At 41.8% G+C, this 25,294-nt stretch overlaps 1 protein-coding gene across 2 annotated transcripts in view; it reads right to left on the reverse strand.

Annotated features, from left to right (window-relative positions):
- The window catches only part of dock2-like (dedicator of cytokinesis protein 2), a 399,373-nt gene that overhangs the window by 241,536 nt on the left and 132,543 nt on the right, over window positions 1–25,294 (reverse strand). For both annotated transcript variants that reach the window (XM_072912417.1, XM_061930395.2), the window contains exon 24: window positions 7,187–7,293. In XM_072912417.1, the coding sequence (XP_072768518.1) occupies window positions 7,187–7,293 (107 nt within the window). The remainder of the gene's footprint in view (window positions 1–7,186; window positions 7,294–25,294) is intronic.

Below are 25,294 nucleotides of genomic sequence, written 5' to 3' on the forward strand. Positions count from 1 at the left end.
TTGGTAAGCTATGAAGCCACACCGCTTGATGGATTGTACTGTGCTTCAATATAGGAGTATTATTATGGTGTGTGTATAGGGTAAGACATAGTATCTGGCGTTTTGTTTCACAATATTATGCAAAAGCAACTTTTCTTACCTTCTGATCTGTATTTGGGATCTGCATATAAGTACTGAAAATGTCCGTGCATCCGCCATTGTAGTCCGTGCCCACACCGTAGTCCAGGGGTGTCAAACTCAAATACAGAGTGGGCCAAAATGTAAAACTGAACAAAGCCGCGGGCCAAGGTTGAACAAATTAAGCTTTTAATAGGGACCCAAACAAGTTTTGCATTAAATATTGAACAAGCAAGGCTTATATAACTTTATAGTGACATGCAAAATCCAGTTTCAAATAATAATAATAATAATTAAAAAATATCAATGGCATATCAAATATAATTTAAATAAAAATGGAATACCTCTTTTCTATTTGCAGCCTTCTGAGGTAAATATCAACATTAACTTTTTCCACAGGCTAATAAATGTGAAAATAAAATAACAATGAATAAACCAACCATTCAGGACTTTAAACTGCTCAGTTTGCAACACACTGATCTAATCTGATGTGCCCAAGCCAGATACCTGCCATCTTTTCTTGGATGCTAGTTCTTTAATGTCGGGGCTCAGGCTTTGAGCTGAGGCAACCTTCATTATCGAACGAAGGTGTTCATCAGTCATTATATCTCGTAGTCCACCCGGACCACAGTCTTGGGAGCGTGCCTTAAAGGCATTGCCTTAAACATCCTCTACGAGCTGTCGTCACGTCCGCTTTTCATCCATTCTAACAACGTGCCGACCCAGTCACAAGATATGTGCGGCTTCTGTACGCACACACACGTGAATGCAATGCATACTTGATCAACAACGATACAGGTTACACTGAGGGTGGCCGTATAAACAACTTTTAACACAATTAGAAATATATGCCACACTGTGAATCCACACCAAACAAGAATGACAAACACATTTCGGGGGAACATCCGCACCGTAACACAACATAAACACAACAGAACAAATACCCAGAACCCTTTGCAGCACTAACTCTTCCGGGACGCTACAAAATACACCCCCGCTACCACCAAACCCCCTCTCCCACTCCCCCCCCAGACACACACCTTGTAGTGTCCCGGAAGAGTTAGTGCTGCAAAGGGTTCTGGGTATTTGTTCTGTTGTGTTTATGTTGTGTTACGGTGCGGATGTTCTTCCGAAATGTGTTTGTCATTCTTGTTTGGTGTGAGTTCACAGTGTGGCGTATATTTCTAACAGCGTTAAAGTTGTTTATACAGGCACCCTCAGTGTAACCTGTATCACTGTTGATCAAGTATGCGTTGCATTCACTTGTGTGTTCGTGCAGAAGCCGCATATATTATGTGACTGGGCCAGCACTCGTTGGACTGGATGAAAAGCGGACGTGACGATTTTCGGGAGGGGCACTGAAATTTGGGACCCTCCCGGGAGGGTTGGCAAGTATGGGAGTTAGCGGTGACACCGCCGCTGTATATAATTGGCGGGCCAGCTGTAGTGTTAATTTGATATCGCCTCAAGGGCCAAGTGAAATTACACGGCGGGCCAATTTTGGCCCACGGGCCAGAGTTTGACACCCATGCAGTAGTCGATACGCTTCTTCTTTTTGTCTATCTTCTTGTTATGGGACATTCATCTAGATCCCCTGCCTTGCTTCTACAAGCAGCTGTTGCCTCCTCATTCTTCAAGCATCCATCTCTGTCATGCCCTCGCTTATCCCTCAGAGTTTAACCAATCATCGTGTCACCCCCAACTATTTGGACAAAGGTTATATTCCTCTCCTAATTCACTTTTAAACCGCTTCTGTCATTTTACCTTTTTTCCCCCCTCCACCCTGGACTTACTCGGTCTTATCTCCTTGACCTCTGTCTGACTGCAACATCTGAAGAGTTTGTCTTCTTGCCGTGAATTTAAACCACTTTTGCTCTTCTTTTGTTCATATATTGCACAAACACAGCAGTCGGCGTGTGCCGAAATGGATCAGTTTTGGGATGATGCCACATTCTCTTCCTCTTTCAATATCCTGCTCTTTTTTTCTACCTTGCATCCTCACGTCTGGGGTTCCTGTTCACCGCCTCGTCTGCAGGGGACAGAGTGTGAGGGTGCTGACAGGCGGCCAAGAGGACAGCCTGTCGTCTTGACCCCTGGGGAATCAATCATCCGAGTCGGGATCGATACAAAGGGACCGAGACTGGCTGGACAGACTTGGCTGGCAGCTGACTGATGGGTGGAATCACAGCTTAGTGCACAAAGCTGGCATGCACACTCACATCTATGCAGTGTGCGTGAGATAATGCACTTCAGGATCAATGCAGACCTCCTTTTTAGTCTACAATCTAAATTCGTACTGTCCTCTTCCTGTGATCGCCTCCGTGGGCCTCATTATGCTGACTTTCACGTCAGCGTTAAAGCAGCACATTAGCTGTCACAATGCGGTCTTTAGCAGACAAACCCAGACTTGTCAGCCCACTAGGCTCAAATTAGGCAGACTTAATGGGGTTGTACGAGGCAGCAGGGCGGGAATGGTCGTGGGGTGGCGCCCAATTCCGCTTGATCACCCGCGTTTTGCAATTTGACAAAAGGTACCGTCGGTGTCATGGCTTATTCAGTGAATGATTTTCACGGAGAGGCCCAAAGTGAAAGGTGTGGCGCAAAAATGTCAGACTGAAGTGCTCTGAAAACAATTCCCGTCTTGTTTACCGTAAACGTAAATTCTCCTTTGGCAGGTATCACCCACGACATTAATATGCACCGCGCTGCAACTACTGCCGACATGAACGATGTCCTCATTTTCGGTTTGCAATTGAGTTTCTGACATTCTCTGTCGGGGTGGAGAACGTGCCACAGCTGAGGACAAAGTCAAACCACGGCAACAAAGATGATGAGCTTTCCTCCTAGTCACCAATAAGCCCAGTAGTCATCTATAAGCTGTTAAGAAATGCTGATTATCGGTCCTGCTAGACACCGACACCTATTTAATAATACCACCTTAACATTTGACAACCAAACAATTACACAAGGCGACTCGGTAAAGAATGTGGGTATTATCTTCCACCAACTCTCTCGTTTGAGTCACACATTAAGAGTGTTACTAAAACGACCTTTCTTTCATCTCCATAATATCGCTAAAATTTGTTCCATTTTGTCCACTAGCGACGCTGAGATCATTATTCATGCGTTCGTTACGTCTCGATTACTGTAACATATTATTTTCGGGTCTCCCTATGTCTAGCATTAAAAAATTACGGTTGGTACAAAATACGGCTGCTAGACTTTTGACAAGAACAAGAAAGTTTGATCATATTACGCCTATACTGTATATACCTTTTATACATATATACATATATATGTACCTATACTGTATATACCTTATATACATATATACCTATATATATACCTATACTGGCTCACCTGCACTGGCTTCCTGTGCACTTAACCCTTGTGTTGTCCTCATTTCCTGTATACACCCCGTGTCCTATATAAGCAGCTTAATTTAATTTAAACACCAAATTTCATCTTGCTTGAAGAAACAACTTGTCATACACCACAAAATGTGTGAATAACTGAGTTTTCCCTCTTCACTTCATTTGTATAGCTTATGTTGGATCCACTATGGACTGAACTCTCACACTATTATGCTAGCTCCACTATGGACTGGACTCTCACTATTATGTTAGATCCACTATGGACTGGACTCTCACACTATTATGCTAGCTCCACTATGGACTGGACTCTCACTATTATGTTAGATCCACTATGGACTGGACTCTCTATTATGTTAGATCCACTATGGACTGGACTCTCACACTATTATGTTAGGATCCACTATGGACTGGACTCTCACAATATTATGTTAGATCCACTATGGACTGGACTCTCACACTATTATGTTAGGATCCACTATGGACTGGACTCTCACAATATTATGTTAGATCCACTATGGACTGGACTTTCACACTATTATGTTAGATCCACTATGGACTGGACTCTCACACTATTATATTAAATCCACTGTGGACTGGATTCTCACACTATTATGTTAGATCCACTATGGACTGGACTCTCACACTATTATGTTAGATCCACTATGGACTGGACTCTCACAATATTATGCTAGATCCACTATGAACTGGACTCTCACACTATTATGTTAGATCCACTATGGACTGGACTCTCACACTATTATGTTAGATCCACTATGGACTGGACTCTCACAATATTATGTTAGATCCACTATGGACTGGACTTTCACACTATTATGTTAGATCCACTATGGACTGGACTCTCACAATATTATGCTAGATCCACTATGGACTGGACTCTCACACTATTATGTTAGATCCACTATGGACTGGACTCTCACTATTATGTTAGATCCACTATGGACTGGATTCTCACACTATTATGTTAGATCCACTATGGACTGGACTCTCACACTATTATGTTAGATCCACTATGGACTGGACTCTCACACTATTATGTTAGATCCACTATGGACTGGACACTCACAATATTATGTTAGATCCACTATGGACTGGACTTTCACACTATTATGTTAGATCCACTATGGACTGGACTCTCACAATATTATGCTAGATCCACTATGGACTGGACTCTCACACTATTATGTTAGATCCACTATGGACTGGACTCTCACTATTATGTTAGATCCACTATGGACTGGATTCTCACACTATTATGTTAGATCCACTATGGACTGGACTCTCACACTATTATGTTAGATCCACTATGGACTGGACTCTCACTATTATGTTAGATCCACTATGGACTGGACTTTCACACTATTATGTTAGATCCACTATGGACTGGACTCTCACACTATTATGTTAGATCCACTATGGACTGGACTCTCACAATATTATGCTAGATCCACTATGGACTGGACTCTCACACTATTATGTTAGATCCACTATGGACTGGACTCTCACACTATTATATTAGATCCACTATGGACTGGATTCTCACACTATTATGTTAGATCCACTATGGACTGGACTCTCACAATATTATGCTAGATCCACTATGGACTGGACTCTCACACTATCATGTTAGATCCACTATGGACTGGACTCTCACACTATTATATTAGATCCACTATGGACTGGACTCTCACACTATTATGTTAGATCCACTATGGACTGGACTCTCACAATATTATGCTAGATCCACTATGGACTGGACTCTCACACTATTATGTTTGATCCACTATGGACTGGACTCTCACACTATTATATTAGATCCACTATGGACTGGACTCTCACACTATTATGTTAGATCCACTATGGACTGGACTCTCACAATATTATGCTAGATCCACTATGGACTGGACTCTCACACTATTATGTTTGATCCACTATGGACTGGACTCTCACACTATTATATTAGATCCACTATGGACTGGATTCTCACACTATTATGTTAGATCCACTGTGGACTGAACTTTCACAATATTATACTAGATGCACTCGACGTCCATTGCACCGGTCACCCAAATCTGCGGTCCTTTCCAAGGTTTCTCATTGTCATCCAACTGGGTTGAGTTTTTCCTTGCCCTGATGTGGGATCTGAACCGAGGATGTCGTTGTGGCTTGTGCAGCCCTTTGTGATTTAGGGCTATAGAAATAAACATTGATTGATCATTGATTGATGAGGAACAAATACCGTATTTTTCGGACCATAGGGCGCATAGGGTGCATAAGGCGGACTGCCGATGAATGAATAAACAACTTTAACACTGTTACAAATATGCGCCACACTGTGAATCCACACCAAACAAGAATGACAAACACATTTCGGGAGAACATCCGCACCGTAACACAACATAAACACAACAGAACAAATACCCAGAACCCCTTGCAGCACTAACTCTTCCAGGACGCTACAATATACACCCCCCGCTACCACCAAACCCTGCCCCCCCCCAACCCTGCCCATCTCATGTGAGAGGAAGAGGGGGGATTAAAAAATGATTGCAAGCGTCACTCTACATAGCAACTGGAGGTGTGGTCAAAGTTGGAATTTCAAAAAAACACATTTTAAGGTATCTGGCGAATAAAGTGGATATTTGTCACATTCCATGTGTCAGGTAAACCCCAACAAATGGTGCTGTATGAATTCCCTTCCTATTTATACTATGGGCTTGTGTGTGGGGGGACATTTTTTAAGTCAATCAAGGCCAATATTCGTCTGTGGGGAAGTTTAAGTTGTAATTGTGACAAATAAACATTTATCAAATATGTTCTCTTCAACCACTAACGGTAACATAAGAAAGCTGGTGGTGTTCTTGTTATATTCTTTGGTTTGAAAAAGTTGCAACAGCCCCTTTAATGTTCCATGAAGCAGGAACAAATAACCAGACTTGTTTTGCCATCAAGAAAGAACCTGGATTCCAAAAAAATAAACTCTGATCTTAAAATTCTCTCTGTAGTTGCCACTCAAAAAAGAAGACCTTATGAAAAACACATATATAGTTTCTCTTACGCAGATCACTTCGTCAGAATTCTGCAGCGAGTAAAAGCGGATTTTAATCTGCATACAGAAACATAACGTCAATGTGACTTTTCACCCAGGCTACCGTTGTCATATTAAGATTACCGAGCGTAGCATTAGTGCAACTAAACCACAACTACTAAGTATGTTTATTATTTAATGGTTTGAACGGAGTACTTTGAGGCCAACGTACCGGCTTAGCGAGGTAAACCAAATCAAAACATTAAAAGGACAGATCCACCATTTGTCGGACACCTTTATCCGGGTTGCGGTGGAAGGAACGCAGCATTGCCTAACAGTATTAGTAATATGCAGTGAGCTTTGTAAAGATAAAGCCTTTAGTGCAAAGATCTCTCTTACTGGTCATAAAGAGCAGCGTGAACAGCTGTCTGCATCGCTTGCCTACCTCAAATGATTCACTGCGTATATAACAGCCTGTTCAATAGGATATAAACATTAAGTAGGAATCAACTAATGCCTATAAGGATTTTCTGACTGAGTGGTCTGCCAGTGTGCTTCAGTGTCGTACATGGCACACAATCTGTTAGTGGTTGGAAGCAGCTGTAAGGCAATGCCTTTAAGTGGGATTAAAAAAAAAAAAAGCACACACCTTGGCGCTGGAAAAGTTGGCCGCCGACAATTTCAGTCATCGATGTCACCTTCTGTTTCTGCAGCTTCTCAGGCGGGATGCAGGAGTAAAAGTCACGCAGCAACTGACTGGTGGCAGAGAAGGGAAAATCAAATGAATCGTGTCATAGGTCATATTGCCCGACACAAACCTCTTTTACCCAAACCACCTTGAGCATCTTTGAAATAAAATGAAAAGTAGTGATGCGTATATCAAAACCTAAATATCAAACCAGAGACAAGGATTTCCGATATTGGTAGCCTTTTTACATGGCAGTGTTTCTCACTGATCAATTTGTGTAGGTAATGTAGGGGTGTGACTGGGGTTACGTCAAAAGTATGTCATTGTACAATTCCCCAAAAAGTTCCCAGAATGCTTTACATCAAATAGCGTAAATTACCTGCATTAGCATTGAAATTGTTTTTAAACGTGTACAAACGTTAAGATTTTAATGGAGAAAAAAAAAATTATATATATATATATATATATATACACACTAGGGGGGTAACGGTACACAAATTTCGGTTCGATACGTACCTCGGTTTAGAGGTCACGGTTCGGTTAATTTTCGGTACAGTAAGAAAACAACAAAATAGACATTTTTTGGTTATTTATTTACCAAATTTGCAAAATCTTCCACCAAAAATATTTTTCTTAGTGGAATATTTGATGTGAAGTAATGGGAACCTTGGATAGGTCAATAATTCATAACAACATTGATTTTATTCAATATTATGTTTTGAGCAAAGACAGTTTGAAAGAAAAAAAAACAGCTTTGTTTTATTAGTCAACATTGCAATTTTTTTCTAAATTACATTTAACCTTTAAGCTTTTTTATTTCACTTTTGTTATGTTTTTGTTTATTTTAATAGTATTTTTAGAATGTGCCGTGGGCCTTTAAAACATTAGCTGTGGGCCGCAAATGGCACACTTTTGACACCCCTGCTATAGATAATAAAAAATTAAATGTGATAAATCTATAGATAAAAAGCAGAGCCTGGCGACGAATGCGCATTTATCATAACTCTCTCTCGCTCTCTGTCTCTGCCCCTCCCTCACCAATGCTGCTGCTCGCACTATTTGTTTTGTTTTTAACCCCATCTTAACCCTGAACGTACAATGAAAATACACGCAACCCTAATTCAAAATGCCGGACATTTGAGGCATTTAAGAAACTCCGCCCTGACAGCCCCGCAAAAGAGGACATGTCTGGTGAAAAGAGGACGTATGGTCAGTCTATCGTAGCCCGTTAGCTGCTAGCATGCCGTGTGTTGTGCCTCGGTGTGCATTGTTTACACAACGTGTGTTACGCTACATAATATGTCCGTGTGGAAACTCGTTCGGTACACCTCCGAACCGAACCGGAACCCCCGTACCAAAACTGTTCAATACACATAAACGTACCGTTACACCCCTAATATACACATAAATCAAAAAGTTTGGGGACCCCTGAGTTAGAATTAATCACATGATATCTAATTTCAGCTATGCCCTGTTCGTAAGTAAATATTTAAAATCTTCTCCAGAGTCCTAATGATACAGTGCTGGCATGAAATACTAATCCTTACGCCTTTCATTGTAAGTACAGAGTGGAAAATAATAATCTGATCCCCTGCTGATTTTTTATGATTTCACCCCTTAAAAAAATATGAATAGTCGAGAACATTTATGGCTAGGAAGTCAAGTATGATGATCTTCCAGAGGGTCGTAAACACCGCCCAGAAGATCATCGGATGCCCCCTCCCCTCCCTGGCTGACCTGCACAGCTCCCGCTGTCTCAGGAAAGCACAGAGCATCCTGAAAGACCCATTCCACCCCGGGCACTGCCACCTAGAACTGCTACCCTCGGGCAGACGCTATAGGGTGCTAAAAGCGGGCACAAATAGACTAAAAAACTGTTTTTACCCAAGAGCCATAGTAGCATTAAACAGACCCTGAGTGAGCACAATGTGTCCGTCATGTCCTCATGTGTCATGTCTTTTTATTTTTCGGACTATAATGTACAATAATGTTGTATGTGTATATGTATATATATGCATATGTATGGATATATGCATGTGTGTGGATATATACATACAAACCCCGTTTCCATATGAGTTGGGAAATTGTGTTAGATGTAAATATAAATGATTTGCAAATAATTTTCAACCCATATTCAGTTGAATATGCTACAAAGACAACATATTTGATGTTCAATCTCAAACAATTTTTTTTTTTGCAAATAATCATTAACTTTAGAATTTGATGCCAGCAACATGTGACAAAGAAGTTGGGAAAGGTGGCAATAAATACTGATAAAGTTGAGGAATGCTCATCAAACACTTATTTGGAACATCCCACAGGTGTGCAGGCTAATTGGGAACAGGTGGGTGCCATGATTGGGTATAAAAGTAGATTCCATGAAATGCTCAGTCATTCACAAACAAGGATGGGGCGAGGGTCACCACTTTGTCAACAAATGCGTGAGCAAATTGTTGAACAGTTTAAGAAAAACCTTTCTCAACCAGCTATTGCAAGGAATTTAGGGATTTCACCATCTATGGTCCATAATATCATCAAAGGGTTCAGAGAATCTGGAGAAATCACTGCATGTAAGCAGCTAAACCCGTGACCTTCGATCCCTCAGGCTGTACTGCATCAACAAGCGACATCAGTGTGTAAAGGATATCACCACATGGGCTCAGGAACACTTCAGAAACCCACTGTCAGTAGCTACAGGTGGTCGCTACATCTGTAAGTGCAAGTTAAAACTCTCCTACGCAAGGCGAAAACCGTTGATCAACAACACCCAGAAACGCCGTCGGCTTCGCTGGGCCTGAGCTCATCTAAGGTGGACTGATACAAAGTGGAAAAGTGTTCTGTGGTATGACGAGTCCACATTTCAAATTGTTTTTGGAAACTGTGGACGTCGTGTCCTCCGGACCAAAGAGGAAAAGAACCATCCGGATTGTTATAGGCGCAAAGTTGAAAAGCCAGCCTCTGTGATGGTATGGGGGTGTATTAGTACCCAAGACACCTACCTACTCAGTGGCCTAGTCGTTAGAGTGTCCGTCCTGAGATCGGTAGGTTGGGAGTTCAAATCCCGGCCGAGTCATACCAAAGACTATAAAAATGGGACCCATTACCTCCCTGCTTGGCACTCAGTATCAAGGGTTGGAATTGGGGGTTAAGTCACCAAAAATGATTCCCGGGCGCAGCCACCGCTGCTGCCCACTGCTCCCCTCACCTCCCAGGGGGTGATCAAGGGTGATGGGTCAAATGCAGAGAATAATTTCGCCACACCTAGTGTGTGTGTGACAATCATTGGTACTTTAACTTTTAACTTTAACATGGGTAACTTACACATCTGTGAAGGCGCCATTAATGCTGAAAGGTACATACAGGTTTTGGAGCAACATATGTTGCCATCCAAGCAACGTTACCATGGACGCCCCTGCTTATTTCAGCAAGACAATGCCAAGCCACGTGTTACATCAACGTGGCTTCATAGTAAAAGAGTGCGGGTACTAGACTGGCCTGCCTGTAGTCCAGACCTGTCTCCCATTGAAAATGTGTGGCGCATGAAGCCTAAAATACCACAACGGAGACCCCCGGACTGTTGGACAACTTAAGCTGTACATCAAGCAAGAATGGGAAAGATTTCCACCTGAGAAGCTTCAAAAATGTGTCTCCTCAGTTCCCAAACGTTTACTGAGTGTTGTTAAAAGGAAAGGCCATGTAACACAGTGGTGAACATGCCCTTTCCCAACTACTTTGACACGTGTTGCAGCCATGAAATTCTAAGTGAATTTTTATTTGCAAAAAAAAAAAAAAGTTTATGAGTTTGAACATCAAATATCTTGTCTTTGTAGTGCATTCAATTGAATATGGGTTGAAAAGTATTTGTATTCCGTTTATATTTACATCTAACACAATTTCCCAACTCATATGGAAACGGGGTTTGTATATATAGATACATATCTTATTTCTTATCTTTTTTACTATTTATATTACTAAATTATTGTGTATGCACCTTAGGGGATCTGCTCCAATTTTGTTGTTCTTTGAACCTGTTCACTGTAATAATGACAGTAAAACTCTATTCTATTCTATGTAGTTTATCCCCTACCAACCAGCAGGCATTCTGGCCCTCACAGCCCGTTATGTATAAAAGACACAACTGTCACAGAAACAATGTCTTCCACTCACCACTCTCCACCAACAAGACAAGGAGCTGTAAAATGACCTCAAATTGTAGACCTGCACAAGACTTTAATAGGCTACAAGACCATCAACAAGAAGCTTTTTGAGAAGGGCACCACTATTGGCGTAATAATTCATAACAAATAGAAGAAATACCAAATAACAGTCAACTGCCCTCACTCTAGAGCTCCATGCAAGATTTCCCATTGGATAAGGATTATTCTGATAAAGGTGAAGAACAAGCCCACAATCACAAGACAGCAGCTGGTTAAGGATCTTATTTAAGCTTTGAAGTCACTCTGTTCCCAAACTCTGGAGCTCTTAACCACCATCTGGAATATTGACTACCTTCAATTCCAGGATCAAAACCCACCTGTTCAAGAGTGCATATTCACTATACACTAACTGTTTCTACACCGTCCTTCATTTGTTTGTTACGCATAGCGATGTCGGATAATATCGGTCGACTGATATCAACTGACATTAGCCTAAAAATTGTGACATGGTACCACATCGCTATTGTTTTTTTTCTGCCGATGATTATACCAGCAAACTGCGCCGTGCTCAATAGACCAACAAGCTTGCTGCTAGTATGTCCGCAACTTCACTGTGGGAAATTATTTCCAAGTTTGTATGTCGGACTATAAAAATATTAATTCTTAAATATAAAAAAATATATATATATTACCAATCGATCCACGGACCGGTACCGGGCCACGGCCCGGTGGTTGGGGACCACTGATGTAGACCACAGGGAAGTCTTTTACATTTAGACTCCTTTAATGCGCCTTATATATGAAAAAAGATTGTGCGACCTATGGTCCAGAAAATACGGTACAATGTAGAGATTTTTTTCATGTTATTTCAAGTCTTACATTGTGTTCTGTCATGACTAGGACTTTGGCGTGGTTTGTTCTCCCGTGTTGCAAATGATTTGGACCAGACATGGCGTGAAGGTGAATACATTTTAATTCTAACTCAAAAAAAGTACAAACGAAAGGCGCGCACAATGGCGGAGGTAAAAAACTTGGCTAATGAAAACAAAACTTGCACAAAGGCAGAAACTGTGAACAATGAAACAAAAACTTACTTGGTATGGGACTGTGAACATGCCATTATCATACCTGCCAACTTTTGAAATCAGAAAAACCTAGTAGCCAGGGTCCAGGGGCCGCAGGCCCCGGTAAGTCCAGGACAAAGTCCTGGTGGGGGGATCACCCCCCGACGCAAAATGATTATTAGCATTCAGACAGGTTAAAATGTTGCTAAAACCATCACTTTTCTATCAGTCACAGTGACTTTTCAAAACAAAAATATTACAGTAAAAATCATATGGGTTGATTGACATGTTTATTCTGTAAGCTAACTTCAATAGTTTGAAATTATTTTGACAGTTAATGCCAGTTATCCTGTCAACCTTTCACAAGACTTCAATTTGTTAATTGAAAGTATAAACAGTATAAACACTTTTTACAGTAAACAAATGGTAAAACAGTACTAAACAATTCCATTAAAAAAAAAATTGGTCGGCCGCCTTGGGTTGGTTGGGGGGGCTGTCCCTCCCGTGGGTGGTTGGGCGGGGGGTTGCGCCCGTGGGGCTGGGGTCTTGCCGCTGTCGGGCGGGGGTCGGCTCGTGCCCCGCTGGCTCCGGTTGTCCGTGGGCTTCCTCCTTCCCCTGGGGCGCGGGGCGGGGTCTGCCCGGGGTCGCCCTGCGCTGCGGTTGTGCGGGCCTGCCTGGTGCCGGGTTGGGGGGACTGCTTGCCTCCCTTGTTGGGGCCCCGGCGGTGCTGCCCGACTACCCTGCGGGAGTCCCCCTCCTGTGTTTTACTCTGCCCTTATTTTTTTATTAATTTTATTTATCTTATCTACGCTGCTGACCCGTCTCCGCTCGGGATGGTGTCCTGCTGGCCCCACTATGGACTGGACTCTTACTATTATGTTGGATCCACTATGGACTGGACTCTCACAATATTATGTCAGACCCACTCGACATCCATTGCTTTCGGTCTCCCCTAGAGGGGGGGGGTTACCCACATATGCGGTCCTCTCCAAGGTTTCTCATAGTCATTCACATCGACGTCCCACTGGGGTGAGTTTTTCCTTGCCCGTATGTGGGCTTTGTACCGAGGATGTCGTTGTGGCTTGTGCAGCCCTTTGAGACACTTGTGATTTAGGGCTATATAAATAAAGATTGATTGATTTATTTATTTTAATTTATTTTATGTGTATATATATATATATATATGTATGTATGTATGTGTATGTATGTATATGTATGTATGTATATATGTATGTATGTATGAATGTATGTATGTATGTATGTATATATGTATGTGTATGTATGTGTATATATATATATGTATGTGTGTATGTATGTATATATATATATATATATATATAATTATTATTATTATTATTATTATTTATTTATTTATTTTATTTTTTTTAATCTATTTAATATATTTAACTTATTCTGTTAAATTATATATGGGTACGCGTGTATGTGGGTGTGTGTACGTTTGTATATATGTATGGTGAAATCTGTGTGTATGTATGTAGGTACATATGTATGTGTCGCTGCCCCGGTGTGTATTGCTGATCGCGGCGCCGGGTCTGCTGAGGTGCCGTGGCATGCCGGCTGTGGACGCAGGGCTGGGCCCTTATGGCTTTTTGCCGGATGGGATGCCTGGTGGGTGGTGGGCGGGGGGGGCCTGGACGTGCGGGAGGGGCTGCGGGGTTTGGTGGCGTTGGGCACTGTTGGCGACCAGGCCTCTTGTTTATTTTTATTTATTTTATTTTATTTAAAGGGTTTATTTTTTTATTTATTTATTTTTTTTTTAATTTTTTTTTTTTTTTTAATTTTTTTTATTTTTTTATTTTTTTATTTTTTTTTTGTGTGTGTTGTGTATGTATGTGTTTGTGTATATGTGGGCTTATGTATATGTGTGTGGGTGTATTAATGTGTATATATGTGTGGAAGTGTATGTTTATATGTATATGCATACGTGTGGAAATGTGTGTATGTGTATGTATATGTATATGCATATATGTATGTGTGTATGTATGTGTATATGAATGTGTAGGTGTGTGCATGGGTGTGGATGTCCGGTGGCTCAATTGGCCTGGCTGTGGATGAGTTGGGGTAGGTGGGTTGGTGGCCTCGGTGGTAGCCGGGGGTGTGCGTTGTTGTGGTTTACGGGGTCGGTCGCTTTTTTGTTTTGGTTTCGGCGGCCGCGGGTGTTTACGCTGCGGACGGGCGGTGGTGGTGATGGTTGCTGCGGTGATACCAGCGGTTGGCATCGCTGTGTTGGGTTGGAGTGGTTGGGGGACTGTGGCTGGTGTCTGTGCGCTTGTGGGGTTGTGGGAATGGCTGGCGTTGGCTTGCCGGCTGGTTTGGGGGCTGGCAGGCGGACGGGATGCATTGGCTTCTTCCCCCGTTGGGGGGCTCCTTCCCCTGGCCGGGACTCGTATGGGCACGTTGCTGTGTGGATGGCCGGGATGCGGTGTTTGCATTGGGCGTGGGGGCTGTGCGGTTTCTCTGCGTTTGGTTGCCGGTATAGGCTCTGCAGGGTTGGGTTGGGGCGGGCGGGGGCTGGCTTTGTTTGGCGGGGGGAGGGGCTCGCGTGGCGTCACGTCAAAGTGGTCTGGTGTGGGTCACGGGCTGTGGCGGGGGGTGGCGGCCTCCTGGCCGTAGTTCCTGGTTGTCGGCCGCGTGGACTGGGGGGATGTCCGGGCCCTCTACTCCTCCTACTTATAGCGCACACAGTCACACATATATAGGACTTTGGGGATTGTCCTGCGGGGAGGCATGGCGGGGGGTTGAGGATGCCTCCAATGGGGCTCCAGTCCTCCTTTCTTGTCCCCTGCTCGTCCATCCCTCAATCTTAGCTGCATATTAGACACTTAGGATTTGGGGGGCTTGGTTTGGTTGGGACCCACCATGACCTTGATGTCCCCCAATTTTAATCGCATTATTAGTTCCCACAAGCATACATATCTCACTCACGCTACAGTACACACATCAATAGGGACTGGAGGTCGGCTGTAACGGCTGACCTCCTAATTTTAACTACACAGTAGACACTCTGGGGGCCTTGTACACATGCATGGGGGGTTTGGGGTTCGGCGCACCCCTCATTGCCTCGTCGGCCGGCGGGGACTACGGTCTGGTGGCCTGCCAGGCTTTTATTCATTTATTATTGTTATATATATATTTTTTATTTTTAATGTATTTATTATTTTTATTTTTATTATTACTCATTTTTATTTTATTTTATTTTTTAAATTTTATTTTTTATATTATTTTTTTATTTTTATTTTATTTCATTTTTTTTTAATCTTATTATTTATTTGTGTGTGGCGTCGCGCGGGTCTCACTTCCTGTTGGATGGGGTCCGTGCCCGTGTGGCCCGACCTTGCGCTGTGGGGTCTCTGTTGGTGACTTGGTGTGGTGGCGGCGCAGCCCCCGTGTCTGGTCTGGATGCTGTGTCCCGGTTGTTTGGGCGGTGGTGTGTTTGTGCGGGTTTGGGTTGGAGTGGGGGGCCTTTTGGTTGGGGGGGTTGTTGGTGTCTCTTGTTTGCGTGTTGGCGTTCGGGCTGACCGGCGGGCTGGCGCCGGCTGGTCTCCGTGGCCCTGGTGGCGTGTGGTTGCTGGTCGCAGTTTTTCTTTGATCGCTTTAATTTGATTGGCTGGTGCTGGCTGTCTGGGGTTATTGCGGCTGCTGTTTCTGCTGCCGTTTGTTTGTGGTGTGGGCGCCCGTGGCTGCTGGGTCTGGTGCAGGGGTGTGGCTGATGTTGTGACTGGTGGCAGCGCGCGCGCGTGATGGCTGTCGGGGCTGACGAACTGTGTATATGTATGTATATGTGTGTGTATGTATGTATGTTTATATATGTGTATGTGTACATATGTGTATGTATATGTATATATGTGTATGTGTGGGTATGTATACGTGTATGTGTGTATGTGTATGTGTATGTGTGTATGTATGTATATTTCTGGGGGTACGCTCTGGGCCTGCCTGTCAGACGGGGGTCGACGCCTCAGGCTACTGCATCCGAACTGCGTGTCTGGAGCTCCTGGGTCCCGCTGTCCATCCCTTCCGGGTGCCCGTCTTGGTTGGGGCCTGTTGGGCCTAGTCCCTGCGTCTATTGTGGTAGCTTGGTGCTGCAAGGTATTCCGAGGTGCTGCGAGTCGGCCAGTTGCTGGGGTAGTGACCTTGTTTGTCAGCATGTCTGTGATCTTCTTTTAATTCTTTTTTTTTTTAATTAATTAATTAATTAATTAATTTATTTATTTATTTTTAAAATATATTTTATTAATATTATTTTTTAATTTTTCCCCTCCCTCAGGGGGGGGGCTCGGCGGGGCGGTTGCTGGTTGTTCCATCTCCATCGTTGGGGTCCCTGCGGGTGGGGTGGGTGGTTCCCGTGGCCCTGTGCCTGGGTGGTCCTGCGGCGGCCGGTTTGGGTGGGGTGGCCGGGGGCTGGCCTCGCCGCGCTCTCCGGGGGTGGGGGGTGGGCTCGTGGGGGCCCGGTTGCCGGTGGGGCGGGGGCGGTCTTCCCGTCCGGTTGCGGGGAGTCTCTGGGTCCTTCGGGCGGGGCGTCTCGCCTTTCTGCCCGTGTGGGGTGTGGTCTCTCGCTGGCTTGGGGTCTGGCTGTCCCCTGCTTTTCTCGTGCCCTGTCCTCCGCCGGGTGCGTCTGTCTGCGGCCTGCTGCTGGCCCTTGTGGGCGGTACGGTGGGTCGGGCTCTGGGGTTCCTGTCGCTGGCCGGCTTGGCTGCGTGGGGGCGGTGGTCCCTGGTTCCCTGGGCACCACGCCTCCTGTTTGTGGGTTGGGCTCTCGGGGGTGATGGGGCCGTGCTCTGGCTCCCACGCACTCTGGGAGTCGAATGTATTGTACATGCAAATTCACGTATGCTCACATACGTACATAGGTACCTACGCTCCCACATACATACACAAATACAGTACATATTTACCTACCTAATGTTCGTACATCCACACGCACATTCAATATACAAACATACACATACACATACTGTACATATACATTCACTGTACAAACACATATACACATTCTGTACATATACATTCATTGTACAAACACATATACACATTCTGTACATATACAAGTACATATGCATACTTACACTCATGCACATAATCACGTTTCATCAAACATATATTAACGTTGTTGCCCTAGGGTAAACTGGGTGTAACACATGGCACACTGACAAAGCTTAACCTATTGTGACTATAACAATCTACAAGGTTAATGTAGGTTGCTTCTCTTTCTCCCCCTCCATTTTTCTGCATTCTTTCGTATCTCAAGTTATCATTACGTATATGTATTGTTGCATTTAAACAACTGTATTGTTGATAATAAAGGTAAATTATTGGTATTGTTCATTATCAATAGCGCTATTTCTATTGGTATTTGTATTGATCCATTTGTAGTGTAATAATGCTCATTGTCATTTCTGTATTATTTTTTATTTTTCGCTAACTGCTTATTTGCTATTACTTTTACCATCATATTTGTACATGTCATATTTGCTGATGTTGCTCTATTGTTGTTGTTGTTGTTGTTTGCTGTTGTTGTCTCTCTGTCTAATCCCCCTCTTGTCCCCACAATTTCCCCCTCTGTCTTATTTTTTTTTCTCTTTCTATCCCCTCCTGCTCCGGCCCGGCTGCACTAAATGATAATATAAATACATTTAATAAAGTCAAATACAAATAAGGCAACAAGAGAAGTATCCTACACTTCTCTTTTGTAAAGTAAATCTGAACAGCCGACATGGGCATCTACATCAACTATATGATTTGCCTGAGAAGCTGGACAGGACATAAAAAAAAAAAAAAAAAAAAAAAAAAAAATAAAAAAAAAATTGGTGTCATTATCAACTTTCTGTCCAAGCTTGTATAATCTACTGCCTTGTTCAATTGTAAAAAATATTCTGTGCCTAAAATTCACATTTCTATCACAATTATCATACTGTAAACATGGTAAGCTAACTTCATTAAAATTAATAGTCCTGTCAATAGCATGGAATTACAATTCAGATGTAGTTTTTTTGTAAGCCTTTCAAAAGAATTCAAAATACGAAAAATTAATGAAAATTAATTTAAGCCATCAGACACTTGAAAAGTGGCACATCACATCTCTAATGTAATCATTTTAACTTTTCAACAGAAATAGCACTGCAAAAATATTAAGGACATACTTCTGTATTTTGGTAGTTATGCTGTCAACATTTAACAAGATTTCTTCAACTTGGACTTGAAAGCATAAATAGTATAAACACTTTTAACAGTATAACAGTACTAAACAATTCCAAAAGATAACATTGGTGTCATTACCTTTTTGTGGCTAAAATCCAAATTTATTCTATCAGATTGATCATACTGCAAAAATGATATGGTAACTTTATGATAAGGGCGACGAAAAACGTTGAAAGTTTTCCACTTGTATCGCTAGCAACGGCATTAGACTTGTGTTTTTTTGTCCCAACGTGGTCTTTTACATCGCTAATTCCTCCGTGTCCGATCGAAAAATCTTGTCTGCACAAGGTGCAATTCGCGTAGTTTTCACCCTTTTTGGAACGGATAATTATTCCCGGATAGGCTTTTGAATATTCGGGTTTAAGACTCGTTTGCGATTTTTCTCCGGCTGATTCCATGATCGTTCGCTCGTTTGGAAACAATGGCCTCGTGCTTGGCAGCGGTGCTATAAATAGCCTCGCGCATGGCATTCGGAATGGCTCGATAGGAAGTTACGGGAAGCAGTGTCGATTGTCATTGTTGTTACGCGATTTCGTGAATAAAACTTTTAAAAAAATATTTTTTTTTAATTAATGAAAATCCGTATTTTTTATCACTGCAACCGTAACCCGGAATAGGTTGATGAAAACCGTACTAACTACGGGAAAACCGGAGTAGTTGGCAGGTATGCATTATGCAGAGTGACGATAAAGAGTGTGTTGCCAGGCAGACTACCTGAAAACAATTAACTTAAATACTACCGACATGATTGACAACAGGTGTGTGAGACCGAACGTGAAAACAGGTGCAACTAATCGGTCGTCATGGTGACAAAACAAGAGTGCACAAATAGTCCAAAAACAAAACCGAACATAACTAAAACAAAACATGATCACACAGACATGACAGTGTTCGATATATGTTGTATTATCGGGTTTGATTGTATGAAATATAGTAAATAATTGATGACAAACCTTTAATTTAAACCACTTTATATTGTCTTCTTAGCAACGTGCCACTGTTAATCGGGATGTTGTATTTTTTATTTATTTATTGAAGTCATGGACATGCAGGAGGAAAAGCTGTTTTTAGGATCCAAATAACACAAATTAAAGACGATAATCAACAGGTGGAAAAACTAGTATTTCTCAGTCGCTTCAGATTAACATATTTCCAAAAACATGAATTCCGAAACAAAACATGCAAGCACTAAAAGGCAGCCATGAACAGAGCTGCTTACGCCCCCCTATGAAAACGAATGAGCTTAAACTTTAATGAGGACATTTTAAGTCACGCTTTTCCACAGATTCAATCTTGGAGCAATTAAAATGGCCAGTTGCAAGCCCTTAAGGAGCACTGCAGACCTGGACGCTTGCTCAGAGTGTGTCGAAAGTAGTCTTCATGTTGATTTTTTCCTTTAAGTGGAGCTAAAGCATGAATCCTAACTTTGTTTTGAAGTATATTGTTTTAATCCTTGGGTGGACTAAAAGGGCCTTCTATTAAGTCTATAATACCAAACTTAAAATTAAGTATACACAATATGTGACTCTATTTGGTAGTCGCTTTGGTAAAATAAACCACCGATGCTGCAGTGTCATTTTCAGTAAAGTCAAATAAAGCTTTGAAAATAGATTACTCCTAAATTCCAGTATATTTTCTGATATGCATAACAAGGACAAACTGTATAGATTTATCAAGCCCACTAATCATCTGAGATTAAACTAATTAAAACTGCAGAATGTCAGTGCGGGCCCTTCCGGACAAACAAAGGGCACAGTGCAGAAGAAGGTCATGGATCACTCTTGCAGATCACACTAGAAGAGTTGGCGGGATTATATAAATGCAAGTGTTTAGGAGACGAGACAAAGCTTTGAGGTCCGCCTCGAGCACCGCGAGTGGAATTCAAACTGCTTGCTTTGGAAAAGGCCTGCGGCAACACTGACCGAGGTTACTTCTTGCAAGTTTAGGTAACTCCAGCGCTGTGTATAAGTAACGTGTGTGTGTGTAAAATACAAAATATAAATGAAGGACTCGTGCAAAAGTGAGAATAGGCCAGGATTAAAAGTGACACAATTCAGATGGCAGCGTGAAGAGGAAACAAATACCTCAGATCCCGATAGTACCCTTTTTTCACATGTGTACCGTATTTTTTGGACTATAAGGCGCACTTAAAATCCTTTCATTTTCTCAAAACTCGACAGTGCGCCATATAACCCGGTGCTCCTAATGTACGGAATAATTTTGGTTGTGCTTACCGACCTCGAAGCTATTTTATTTGGTACATGGTGTAATGATAAAGTGTGACCAGTAGAAGGCAGTCACACATAAGAGATACGTGTAGACAAGCTTCTTCTTTTTCTCTATCTTCTTGTTATGCATACTTGCCAACCCTTCCGGATTTTCCGGGAGACTCCCGAAATTCAGAGCCTCTCCCGAAAACCTCCCGGGACAAATTTTCTCCCGAAAATCTCCCGAAATTCAGGCGGACTCAGGTCCGCTAACCCACAATATAAACAGCGTACCTGCCCAATCACGTTATAACTGTAGAATGACGGAGGGCAAGTTCTTGGTTTCTTATGTGGGTTTATTGTTGGGCAGTTTCATTAACGTCCTCCCAGCGCGGCAACAACACACAACAGCAGTCACGTTTTTGTCTACCGTAAAGCAGTTCGTCTGCCGTAAACAGCAATGTTGTGACACTCTTAAACAGGACAATACTGCCATTTAGTGCATTTGATGAAAGCACTTTTGTGCGTGCCACACAGCAATGCATCATCAGAGAGGGTGTTCAGCATGGTTCGAAAAATAGTGACAGAGAATAGAACAAGGGTGGACAATCCAACCCTTAACTCAACAATGAGTAGATGAGTGTTATGTGTGTGTATATGTGTAAATAAATGAACACTGAAATTCAAGTATTTATTTTATATATATATATATATATATATATATATATATATAATAAAATAAATATACATTTATAGCTAGAATTCACTGAAAGTCAAGTATTTCTTATATATATATATATATATATATATATATATATATATATAAAATACTTGACTTAGTATTTCGTCAAGTATTTCTTATATATATATATATATATACATATATAAATATAATAAAATAAATATATATTTATAGCTAGAATTCACTGAAAGTCAAGTATTTCTTATATATATATATATATATATATATATATATATATGAAATACTTGACTTAGTATGTCGTCAAGTATTTCTTATATATATATATATATAATAAAATAAATATATATTTATAGCTAGAATTCACTGAAAGTCAAGTATTTCTTATATATATATATATATATGAAATACTTGACTTAATATTTCGTCAAGTATTTCTTATATATGTATATATATATATATATATATATATATATATATATATATATATATATATAATACAATAAATATATATTTATAGCTAGAATTCACTGAAAGTCAAGTATTTCTTATATATATATATATATATATATGAAATACTTGACTTAGTATTTTGTCAAGTATTTCTTATATATATATATATATATGAAATACTTGACTTAGTATTTCGTCAAGTATTTCTTATATATATATATATATATATATATATATATATATATATATATATATATATATATATGGTTCAACAACATCCAAGACAAACAACAGCACAACTTTATCTTCTTTGATATCGAGGAATTTTACCCTTCCATCACGCAAGACCTACTGACTCAAGCACTAGACTTCGCCTCAGACTACGACTCAATCACAGGCAACGAAAGAAACGTCATCATCCACGCAAAAAACTCCATTCTCATCCACAACAGTACACCATGGCAAAAAAAGAACAATGCAACATTTGACGTCACTATGGGAAGTTTTGACGGAGCAGAAACGTGTGAACTCGTTGGGAGTTTCCTCCTCTCCCAGCTCGCTAGCCTCAATCTGAACCTTGGTATTTACCGTGATGACGGACTGGTAGTGTGTCGCGCCTCGCCAAGGAGCAGCGAGAACACCAAGAAGCGCATATGCCAAATTTTCAAAGAGAACGGCCTACGGATCACGATTGAAGCCAACAAGCAAACCGTCAACTTCCTTGACGTCACTTTCAACCTGAGAAATAACAGCTACCAACCATTCACGAAACCCAACACAACACTCCAATACGTGCACCATGACAGCAACCACCCACCCACCACCACGAAAAGAATACCTACCGGAATCAATAAAAGGCTATCGATGCTGTCATCTAGCAAAGCTGAATTTGACCAAGCAACCCCCCCGTACCAAAAAGCCCTTGATGAAAGCGGATACAATTTCACCCTCACCTATGAACCCACGCCAGGAAACCAGCCAAAAAAGAACAGAAAACGAAACGACATCATCTGGTACAACCCCCCATACAGCAAAAACGTCTCAACTAACATTGGACACAAATTCCTCAATCTGATTGACAAACACTTTCCCAAAGACAACACCCTAAGAAAAGTATTCAACAAGAACAACATTAAATTGAGCTACAGCTGCATGAACAATATACGACAAATCATCTCAAACCACAACAAAACAATTGCAAATGAGCCGTCGGCCCCCAGACAGAGCGACTCCAAAACCAACAAAGGCTGTAACTGTCGAAAGAAACCTGATTGCCCTCTCAACGGGGGGTGCTTACAAACATCAGTTGTCTACCAATCTAAGGTAATACGCAAGGACATTAACACATCCGACACATATGTAGGATTAACCGAGGGAGAATTCAAAACCAGATGGAACAATCACAAGGCTTCTTTCAGGAACAAAAACCTGCGAAATACCACAGAACTCAGCAAACACATTTGGGACCTCAAAGACAATAATGTTGAATATTCAATAACATGGCAAATTCTTGCATCCAGCACACCTTCCAATAGTGGTAATAAAATGCAACCTATGCTTGAAAGAGAAACTGTTTATTATTTACCGTCCAGACCTGTCATCCCTCCACAAGCGCAGCGAAATTGTAACAGCATGCCGCCATAGACGGAAACACCTCCTAGGCAACACATGAGCCAATCACCACGCCCCTACGCCAGCCTGTACCCACCCACTCTGTGCCCTATATAAACCATGGTATGCGAATGCTCCCATTAAAATCTCCTGATGATTGAGGGTACCATCCCTCATGAAACAGGCCTGTAGAGATGAAATAGTCTTGTGATTTTTTTCCCACACATACATATATATATATATATATATATAAAAATATATATGTATATATATGAAATACTTGACTTGGTGAATTCTAGCTGTAAATATACTCCTCCCCTCTTAACCCCCGGCCCCCACCTCCCGAAATCGGAGGTCTCAAGGTTGGCAAGTAAGTTGTTATGGGACATTCATCCTCCGCTGTTGCCATTTCTAATATAAAGTAGTGTAAAGTTCTTACTTACCGTATTTTTCGGACTATAAGTCGTAGTTTTTTTCATAGTTTGGCCGTGGGTGCGACTTATACTCAGGAGCGACTTATGTGTGAAATTATTAACACATTAGCGCAAAATATCAAAGAATATTATTTATCTCATTCACGTAAGAGACTAGACGTATAAGATTTCATGGGATTTAGCGATTAGGAGTGACAGATTGTTTGGTAAACGTATAGCATGTTCTATATGTTATAGTTATTTGAATGACTCTTACCATAATATGTTACGTTAACATACCAGTTGGTTATTTATGCCTCATATAACGTACACTTATTCAGCCTGTTGTTCACTATTCTTTATTTATTTTAAATTGCCTTTCAAATGTCTATTCTTGGTGTTGGCTTTTATCAAATACATTTCCCCCAAAAATGCGACTTATACTCCAGTGCGACTTATATGTTTTTTTCCTTCTTTATTATGCATTTTCGGCCGGTGCGACTTATACTCCGGAGCGACTTATACCCTGAAAAATACGGTATATCTGTCAGTAGACTCGCCATGAAAGCGCTAAAACATACCGGTGTAGTGAGTTTACATTAATCACCCAAGGAACTTTAGTTGTTAGAGCGTTACAGACGGACGGTTTTTCACGGGACACTTTTCCGGAGTTGTTGTTGCACTAGTGAGCATGGATGAGGAGATGCTGCTCCGTTATTGATTGAAAGAAGTCTGAATGTCATTGTGGAGGGGGCGTGGTCCACGTGTGTCCTGCGGGCAGAGCATGTGCAGAAGGCGGCTACGAAGCAGCTGCAGGTGAGTGGATAACCCAGCTGGAACAGGTTGTCTAATCACCTGTCTCTTTATTTAAAGCAGCGTGAGGAGCCCGGAAAGGAAGACGAGCCAGGAGAGGCGGAGAAGGAAGGAGCGTGAAAGCCGAGAGAGACAAAAATAAAAGAACTCAATATTCTGAGAAACAAGCCTGATTATTCACAAGCACTGTGAACCCTGGCACGAGAAGTGTTACAGTCATTAAAACAGTTAGCACCATCTTTTGACACTTCTTCCACCCCCATCCTTGCACGCTACACCGCTACAACAAAGATGACGGGGAGAAGACGCTGTCGAAAGTGTCACAGCCAGAAATACACAACATGTAAAGATGGCGGGTTGATCCATACATTGGCGACGTCAACACCAAGGGTAATATCAGTACATGATCGATACAAAAGCGATTAGATCAAA

This window comes from Nerophis lumbriciformis, linkage group LG36 (assembly GCF_033978685.3).
Source record: "Nerophis lumbriciformis linkage group LG36, RoL_Nlum_v2.1, whole genome shotgun sequence".
Taxonomy (NCBI): Eukaryota; Metazoa; Chordata; class Actinopteri; order Syngnathiformes; family Syngnathidae; genus Nerophis; species Nerophis lumbriciformis.